Source organism: Notothenia rossii (genome assembly GCF_949606895.1).
Source record: "Notothenia rossii genome assembly, chromosome: 7".
Taxonomy (NCBI): Eukaryota; Metazoa; Chordata; class Actinopteri; order Perciformes; family Nototheniidae; genus Notothenia; species Notothenia rossii.
This window is the reverse complement of record NC_136905.1, coordinates 6,549,195-6,559,194: the sequence shown is the minus strand read 5'-3', so window position 1 is coordinate 6,559,194 and position 10,000 is coordinate 6,549,195. Positions and strand designations below refer to the sequence as shown.

Sequence of the window (10,000 nt, the reverse complement as noted above, 5' to 3'; positions counted from 1 at the left end):
GTTTTACCGTATGTTTTGTCCTATGTGTTACCTGCTGCTGTTTTATGCCTTTTATTCTACATGTTAAAGTTGTACTACTATTTTACTACTAACTTTAATGGGGTGGTTTTGGCGCAGTGGTTAGAGCGTTGGTCATCAGCTCAAGGGGCGTGTTGAACTCCAGTTCGAATCCCGCCTCGGCCGCCACTGCATCAGGCCGTTGTGTCCTTGGGCAAGACTCTTTACCCGCATTTGCTCCTGTAGGTAATGTCCACAGTAATGACTCTTACATGTCTAATATGTGTAATATGTAATTGTAAAGCAATGTAATACATTATTATTATTATTATTATTATTATTATTATTATTATTATTTACTTTGAATTGTGTCCTGTACTGTAAAGCACTTTGTACATCCGTGTTGAGAAGGGTGCTATATAAATAAAGTTTTACTTACTTACTTACTTACAAAGTATGTTGGTTGAATACTTCTTCCGACACTGCCAATATGCAGTACTCGATGATGACTCATTACACGATTTGGTTATGAAGGTGTTCTGCATGCATGTCTTGAACAGCCAATCACCCAAACAGGCTGATTTTGGGGAGCATGTGCTAAGGGCAGGTCAAAGTGTGGATTGTACACATAGGTCATTCATTGGTCTTTTTGCAAGTGTTGCCTTTTTGGTACCAGGTGCTTCATGCTATGGTATAACCGGGCCGAAGCATTGTGAGATGTGTGCCTGCTAGTAGTAGACGGTACAGGGAGTATTTCTGAGAGTTTTCTCCTCTGACAGACTGGAAGATTACAAGTCCAGAAGTGTCGATCATGGACACTGAAAGCCTCTCCCTTCCAACTTGTCACCGTCTCTCTTCACCCCTCACTTTGACACTTCCTCCTTCAGTGTTTCTTTCTTGCTTTCTCTGTCTTTCTTCTCTCTGTCACGACGTGTCCCTCCTCACCACCCCCTGTCATCCTCTCAGGGTTACGTGGCAGCCATTACTGTCTGTTTTCCAGCACAGTTTGTATTAATCAAGCTTTCAGTTGTGTTGAAGGGTTTTCCCACCGGACAAACTGTCTCTTAATGAGTGTGTTGCTGTCAGGTGTGTGTGTGGTTGAGATAAAGCAAACGAAGGCGAGTATGATTGTTTTTTAAAAGAGAGAGGCGGACATTCACGCTCTGTAATCCTGATTTCCTGGTGAGCGACTGGCATTCACAGGAGTGTGAAATCCTTCTGTGTAGATATGGTACAGCTTATTTTTGTAAGAGTGCTGTTTTTGGCATATTATCCTGGGCTGCTCGGTTGATGTGTAAAACAGCAGTGCATTGTGGATCCTCTAGGCAGATTAGACTCAGATCGACCTCGGCTTCAAAGACTCAGATCACTGCTGTCGGCCAGAAAACCAAACATTAAATAAACGGAATCCTTCCTCCTGTCAACATTGTGTGGCCAAAGTGACAGTCTCACGCCTAATGATGACAGAGACCATTACATGCATGAATTCAAATGTATTGGTTTGTAATGTATTCATTGATTTATATTCTTAATAGTAAAAGAGGCCCTGTTGCCTTTTTTGGAGTTTTCCCTTTCATGTAGTGTGTTATATAGGTGCATGCAAATGGTCTGCAAAGGCTAAAATCCTAAAGTTGCCTCCAGAGGAAGTTTCTCTCTGCCTGAAACGCCTCCATTGAACTCCTTTGTTTACTTAAGAGACATAGTGACATCACTGCTTCACACTCACGCTTCTATTGGCTACCGCTACAACACATTGTACGTGATAGGCTAAGAGGCGGGACATCTCTAAGCAGGTCAACCAATCACAACAGAGCCGGCCAGCTAACCAATCAGAGCAGACTGGGCTCTGGTTTCAGACAGAGGGTGAAAAGAGGTGCTGCAGCACAGGCAGTATGAGATAAATAAAGAGCTTTTTGAACATTAAAGCACGTAATATGAGCTCTTTAAAGTAGTTGGTTATGCTTTTAATTTGAAGGCAGGTTTGGACACCAGGTGATTTGAGCATTGTGTGATCAGGTATTTACTGGTAGCCAGTGGAGGGGGGATTAGCGCAACAGAAAGGGCATACGTTTTTTTCTTACCAGGGAAAGCCACAGGACAAGAGAATAGGTAACAGCTGTTGTTCATTAGACCTTTAAAGGGCCCATGTCATGCTTTTCCGGTTATTAGCCGTCCCCTTGTGTGTTATGAAGGTTTTTCTGCATGTGAACGGTCTGCAGAGTCACAAACCCTCAAAGTACACCCTGTATGGAGTAAAACTCTAACACAGAAAAGAACTGTCTATGCTAACCCAGAACGCCTCGTTGGAGATTTCTCTTTTTCCATTGTTTGCTTCCTGGGTACTGTGGCGTGTGAACACCCAAATCAACAACAAATGAACGGAGCACCTCCCACACCAGGATCCCTTGGCTAACTAACAGGGAGCCCCATTGACTTGCATAGAGCTCCCTGAACGCTGGTAATAGACGAGTTGGGATCGTGGAGAAATGCTCTCCGCAGACCCATTCTCACAGCGTTATAAACCTTTTTCTTACTCAATATCAAGCCACACTTATTGTTTTTACTTCGGCTGTGAGTGTTTGTGTGTGCTCAGGATGAGTTTCGCTTGTTCTCGCTGTATCGCCGACCCGGAAACCTCTCTGCTCCACGCAGTAACGAGCCTCGCAACGTCCCGACCAATCAGAGCACACTGGGTTCAAAGGGAGGGGGGGGGGGGGGGGGGGGGGCAGGAGCTCCAACAAGCCGTTTAGGACAGAGAGTGAATACACATGCTATACAGAGATGCTGTAAGAGAAACCAATGTGATTTTGGAACATTGAACGGTGTAAATCTATTCTAGTAGACCTCAACAATGGAAATATGATCAGTAGAAATGGCCATGACGTGGGACCTTTAAGGATCAGTGTTTATTCAAGATTTCCATGTCAATGCAGGTATGCTCTTTATCAGCACTGTCCTGCTATTCAACAATAAAATATGATCCTCTTCACAAGACCGAAGATCAGCCACTAGTAGAAAAAGCTCAAGGCCACTTTGACAGCAGAGGCGGAGAGAGTAAAATGCAGACTGCAGCAGCAGAAATGTTGCATTATAAACAATGATTTATCACAGTGAAAAGCCTATTTATTTCAAATGGAGAATTGAAGCAGAGCCAATATCTCCAGTGCAGATATGCATTAGTTTATTTCAGTGGTTTGATTATTGCAAAGTGTTTCTACTGGACTGTTGATAAATCTTCAGTTTCTGTATGTGAACATTAGACTATAATGTGAGGATCAAAGATGAAGGGTTTGGTTTTTACAATAACTATTTTTCAGAAACACATAATAATACCTAAAGTATAGACTTTTTGTATAGACACTTTTATCTCATGAATTTGGGAGTCAAATACCATCTGAAGTATTTCCCCCATATTTGCTAAGGGTTTTTTCGTGTCTTCTTAGGCTTCACATATGATGAAAGGCAAGGCAAGGCAAGGCAAGGCAAGGCAAGGCAAGGCAAGGCAAGGCAAGGCAAGGCAAGGCAAGGCAAGGCAAGGCAAGGCATTTAAGAACAAATACAGCATAAATACATTGTTAAAAAGGCATTTAAAAACATGCATAATAAGCAAAGGTAATTAAATAAATTAAATAATAAACACAGCAGGTGGTACAGAATACATGACTAAAAAGGCATACTGCAGTGTGAGTATGGGCAGCTCAATTAAAAGCAGTGGCAAATAGGTGCGTTTTTAAGACAATCATTTTGTAAAGGTTGCTCTGGTTTCCTGGTTGCAGTTTTATCAGTGATGAAGGTATAACATATGGATCATTCCTAGCTGATAGTGTGTTTGAGAGATAACACTTTGGTGGAGTTCATAATAAATGATAAGTGACTGGTTCTATAAATGTAGGGTGCACCTCGTTAGAGATTTGGAGATGCCAGAAGGTCGTGATTACAGATTACCTTCAAAGATATCCTCGCAGAGATATCCTCACAAATGCCATTGGTTGGAGGCTGTTTGTCAAAGCTGCTTATACAACCCCCAGTACACGCATGAATTCACCTTGGGGAAAGAATTGAACCCCCAACCACCCAAGAGATGTTGTCCGAAACAATGTGATGTCAACCATTTTGATTAAAGACATGTCTGATATCTTTAACTAAAGTGTATGGTATATACATCGTATTTAAAGTTTTCTTACAGTTGTCAAGACACGGTTTTGTCTGCGTCTCCTTTGAGATCATCACCCCCCCCCCCTGCAGGGCAACCCGAAAGTCTCCCAAATCCCTCCTTCTCCAGCCCCATAATCCCTAATCCCAGATCCCTGCCATTCAGATACATTAGTGTATAATTCCTTTAATCCAAAGGGGGGGAGCGTCCATGAAGCAGCTTTTTGCATGACTCAATGAGCCGCCCTCGGATGAAGTAATTGACCGGGGGATAAGTACGCAGCCAATCACATCTCGTTTTAATTTGTTTCACCCAATGCCAGACTTCTTGAGCCCACTTCGTCCGTCACATGCAGGAAGACTGTTATTGTGTGGCAGTGGACTGACTGGAAGATCTCTTTGGAAAGAGTGATTCTATGTTTTTGTTTCTATTCAGATACAAAGCAGATGTTGCATCCAACTGCCCAGTGCTTTTTTTTTGCAGATATTCCAGGAAAATAAAAAAATGTTTCAGCTCTTTTGATCTTGGGGGGATTCATTGTTATTAGATTTCAGTGAATAGGCATTTATTCGTATCGCTGAGATTAATAGAGTGATGCAGGGACGAGTCATAAAACCAGGAAATGACTCAGACTTTACCACCTCAAGTTCCCTCGTCTTAAAGTCAACAATAATTTAAACATGTTTTTAGTTGGAGGCCGGAAATAAGGCCTATTTTGTTCTTCAACATGAGATACATCAGTAAATACTCTACTTGTGAATGTTCAGAGCTTCTGTATGTCTTACAAGCAGCGGTTGCTAACAAGCGACTTGATGAGACTACTAAACGTCATCCTGTCGAAAACATTAGCCCCCTTTAGCTTAGCGATTGCTACGTGATGCAACGTTAGCTTTTTACTTCAAAAATAAAAAAAGTAATATGTGGAGATTATCCTGCTGAACAAAACGTGTGTTTGCCACAGAGCTTATTCCTGCAATATTGGACAAATCAACGGTCCACTCGGGTCAGTCTTTAAAAGAAAAGTAATCACTGCACCACTCAATAGAAATTCCTGTATTTCTGGAACTGAGAGCAAACAGAAGTAGATGGTGATGTTTTTCCTGCTCTGTCCCAACCAGTTTGTTTTCAACCCTTCGAGTCTTTCATTTTTCATAGTAATGGTTCCCGCATCTTCTGATTTCACGTTGGTTTGTGTGGGTTCAGCATTATTTTTTCTTCTACCGCTCGCTACACAGAGGGACATTTTTCTAAAGCTGCGTGCATGTTTTCCAATCACTGTCACTTGTCAAACACTTTGTCAGACTCACACTTTCCGAGGACATCATTATTCGCCAATGTCGTGAGCGAAATGTCCATAAAACCGACACTCATTATAAATCCCTCATGACACTCTGCAGTGCTGATTGTCTCTACTTCTGCATATAACTCGGAAACAAGAAACGCTAATAGTTAATTCGAAATACATAATTTGCCAACATGTCAAACGGTGTTCATTTTAGGTCTATCAATCATCCATTGAGATCATACAGGAGCTGCATTCATGAAAACATTTTATGTGAACGGAGTTAAGTTATTTTACTTACCTGCATATTTTATAAACTCAAAAAGGGTATTTTCTGTCTTCAATTTTATTTATTTATTTACAGTATTTCCGTATTTAACATTATTTGTGCTCTATGTGAAACCAGCAGCATTCATCTTGTGTTCCTAATTATCCATACCCTCCTGTAACTAGAGGTCAATAGAGAATTTACCAGAGATGATCGATAAAAACAATGAAGTCCGAGGGAAACCCTTTCCACCTCTTTAAGTATGCCAGAGGTATTTTTTCAACTGCGTTTCTCTCGGAATTTCTGCAAATTAGAAGGAAGAAAAGGTGTTTCCGTTCATATGCGGTTCGGTAAATGTGTACTAAGAAAGTTATTTATTTGTGTTTGTAGGAAATGCTGCCGGGACCACTGCCACTGAGCAGGACAAAGCGGCCAATGTCACCGCCCTGCTTAACGAGGAGGAGGGGCCTGTCAAGGTCAATGAGGTCGTGGTCGCTGTAACCCGGAGCTCGGCCAATCCGGACGCTGTCACTCAGAGGGCGGGACGGATCCCTCGCGCCGGAGAGGAGGAAGACGAACAGAGCAGCGGCATGTTCGGCGAAACTCTGGTTCCTGCGGTGGACGAAGTTGCCGTTTCCGCTCCACCTCGCATCAGCCCCGATTCTGCCGAGACGGACGACCTCCTGCTTAGCAACCCACGCGGAAAGGACGTCCTGGGTGAGAGCAAGGAAGTGGAAAAAGAGGAGGATGAGGATCGTTTGCCAAACACCGACCCACCTTGGATCAACGCCAAAGACACCGCCGTGTTTGATCTTGACCGCCTCTTCACCACCACCACCGCCCAGCCCTCGGTGCCCTCTAACCCCGACGTCCTCCACGTGGACTTCTTCGATCCCTCCTCTCGTGGGCGTGGCCTCGACTTGGCCCCGCCCTCTCCTTCATCGCTGGCCCACGAGCTGCAGGGAGGCGACTCGACCTCCTGGGCGATGCCGGACAACTACGACTACCTCACACCGTACGAAGATGGCGTGTCCCCCACTGCCGATGAGTACACCTACAGCACCACCACCGACACCTACGAGAGCGACGACGATCTCCGACTTGCCGCTGGATCTCCTTCTCGTCCCAAGCCTCGAGCACCAGGGTCCGGGTCCATCATCCCTGGGGTTTCAGTTCCAGATGCAGGAGCTCCGGTACCAAACGTCCCCGCAGCAGGAGGTGCTCCAGCGTCTCTGGACGGGTCAGACGGGATGGGTGGATGCCGTGTTGGTTTCCAGATGACGAACGGGAGTTGCCGCTCTCCCTGCGACATGCTGCCCAACTTCTGCTTCAACGGGGGGCAGTGCTACCTGATCGAGACCATGGGAGTCTTCTGCAGGTATGACACAAACACAAATGCATACTGTGTTCACAAATCAACTCAGGCTATAACATTACAAGCATTTCAAGTTGCGCATCTATTCTAATTCTTAACGTAATCATATAAATACAGATGTTTCATAACTCGCCTCTTCAAATTAAGAAATTTCCTTCAGTATCAAAGGAAAACAAGAATGCGTTTTTAGGTTAAGTCTCCAAAATTTTTTAATTAGGCCAAATGCGGAAATGCCTAATACGTGCATTCTCTCTAATATCCTGTAGGGGGCGTTTCCATTCTTGTTAGAGGCTGATTGTATAGAAGTCTATGAACATTTTTATTTTTGCTCAATATAATACCGTAGTAATATCTTTCTAATGAGTTTATGGTCTCACTTGTTCATTTTAAGTGTACTTCAATACAGCATGATTTTCATTTAGTAAATGATGATCCTATTTAGGCTAAAATAGATCATAAATAATAATACATTGAATTTATATAGCGCTTCTCATCTGCCAAGACAAATCTCGAAGCGCTTAATAAAGTGTATAAATGATAAAATAGGGTATACTTTAGGGAGGGGCTACCTTGTGATATGCAAATGACCACCATGTTGTTGTCTTGTCTTGGTGCACTCTGTGTTCGTTCCCTCTTGGTGTGAAATCAACATTGTGCAATACACTTAAAAACCAAAGCACTCCAGCTGCGTTTTGCTTCATTAGGTTCATTAATTTGCACGTATAATCTAGGACAAATGTTTCATGCAGCATGCACAATGGGTTTTACAGAATCATAATACACCAGTATGCAAGATTAAATGTGTCATTTGATGCACACGGCACCATTAAACTCTAGATTTATAGATATTTGAGTCCTCCTGGTCAGGAACATGTGGGAAAGCTCTGTGCAGAATAGAAAGCCTTTTTAACAAGCCAGTTTTATGAGGACATGTTCTTCTGCCAGGCTGTGCTGAGATCTGGCTCTCCTTTGTCATGCAATGCAAACAAACACACACAGATATAAGTAAATGAACACATGCTCAGACACGCAAATGTTTTTTGTAAACAATCTATAGACAAATAAAACGCTTTAATCCAATTATTCAAAGGCTTCATTGTGGTATGAGCAGTAGCTACTGAATACTTTGGCAATGACAATCTTAAGCCCCTCTTCCAACAACAATGCAACATGCTAAATAAAATCAAGCAAATAAAAACTAATTAAAATAGTTTTTTTTTAGAAAAAATGGAAATTAAATAAAGCTGCAAAAAAGAATGCAAATAAAATGTAATTTAAAATAAAATAAAAATGATAAATAATATAAAAAATAAAGTAATAAAATAATAAAGTAATAAAGTAATAAAGTAAAAATAATAATAAAAAAAATAAAACATATAATCAAATAAAACTCAAACAAAGATAAATTAAAAAATTAAAAAATTAAATTAAACAAATACCCTAAAACATCAAATCAAATATTGATCAAAATCGATACACTTCCCCCTTTTCTGCCCCCTTGTCTATTGACGCACACTCTGTTTCATTTCTATACAACCTGCCATCCAGGCTTTAGCCACAGCCTGCAGTAATGACTCTCCTCGATGCTCGACCCAATCGGGTTGCTGTGGTGCTGGATCTAGGTGGAGGTTAAAAGTCAAATGGATTAAGAGAATCATTTATGTAGTTTCAGTTCATCTGGCCCTGCATCATCACCTCAACGATCACAATGCGTCTGCGGATAAAAGTGATCTGTGGTGAGAGTAGCTACACTTGGTTCAGGATTAGAGATGTGGGATGGGGGGGAGGATGAGCGGTGCTTCGTCCAATAGCTTTTCTGATTTTCTAATACTGTAAAATTGTGGAACTGAGGTTATTCAAAGTATATAATGAGTGGGATATGAAGGGATCAATACCTAACCATCAATCAATCAACCAATCAATCAATCAATCAATCAATCAATCAATCAATCAATCAATCAATCAATCAATCAATGTTTATTTATATAGCCCAATATCAAAAATGTTACATTTGTCTCAGTGGACTTCACAGTTTGTACAGAATATCAGTATGACAGTACGACACCCTCACCTAACCTGCATTTAGAAGTCATGCTGAATTACTCCATGTCTGCTTTAAGATTAAAATTGATTACTTTTAATTTCTCTACCTTTGAAACCTTTTCCCCTCGCTTCTGTTCTCTATCATATTCTAATAAAGGTGTTATCTGTAACAGCCGTAAAATGTCCCAACAGCAACTAGACCTTTATCATATATTTAGTTGAGTTGTGTAACTTAACTTACATAAGAGTCAACTTAACAATAGATTATATTCAGCTTCATTTTTGCAGCCTATTTTGTCATTTTAAAGAGGGCCCTGTTAGCTTTTTGGGGTGTTCTCTTTCCTGTTGTGTGTTATGTAGGTTTGTGTGCATGTAAATGGGTTGGAAAGGCTAAAAGCTGTCACAGTAGAGGTACCAAATGCAAATATGGGCATGAAAATAATCATAAAATGTCTTCTTTTAATGCTGTTTAAGGCCTACACAAAATGCTATATCCATAATCGTGTCTTACTCCTGTGGATGATAAGCTAAATGTGCATTATGTTACATCAACTTGAGATACTTCAATAAGCATTTCAGTGAGATGGAGATGGCAGTAAATGCTGAAAAAGGAGCAAAAATGACTTCTTTCTACTGCCACCATTTTGTACTGATGGTCCACATTCATACAGGAAGAAATCCATCACACAAGAGGCACGAAGATCAATTTAAAAGCTGGTTGAAGGAAAATGGCTGCACAGAAAGCAATTATGAATAAGAAAAATCACCCGGAGTACAGTGAATATCCCAGAATGATGAGGGTGGTTTTTACAGCTTAAATCACATAAACATAGGTTACATATATGGTTACATATATATACGTCATGAAACAACCAATCAGTG

The 10,000-nt window shown here is 41.4% G+C and overlaps 1 protein-coding gene across 13 annotated transcripts in view; it reads left to right on the top strand.

Moving 5' to 3' along the window:
* cspg5a (chondroitin sulfate proteoglycan 5a) overlaps positions 1-10,000 on the top strand; it is a 55,579-nt gene that overhangs the window by 14,418 nt on the left and 31,161 nt on the right. For all 13 annotated transcript variants that reach the window (XM_079640081.1, XM_079640078.1, XM_079640080.1 and 10 more), the window contains exon 2: positions 6,091-7,078. In XM_079640081.1, the coding sequence (XP_079496207.1) occupies positions 6,091-7,078 (988 nt within the window). The remainder of the gene's footprint in view (positions 1-6,090; positions 7,079-10,000) is intronic.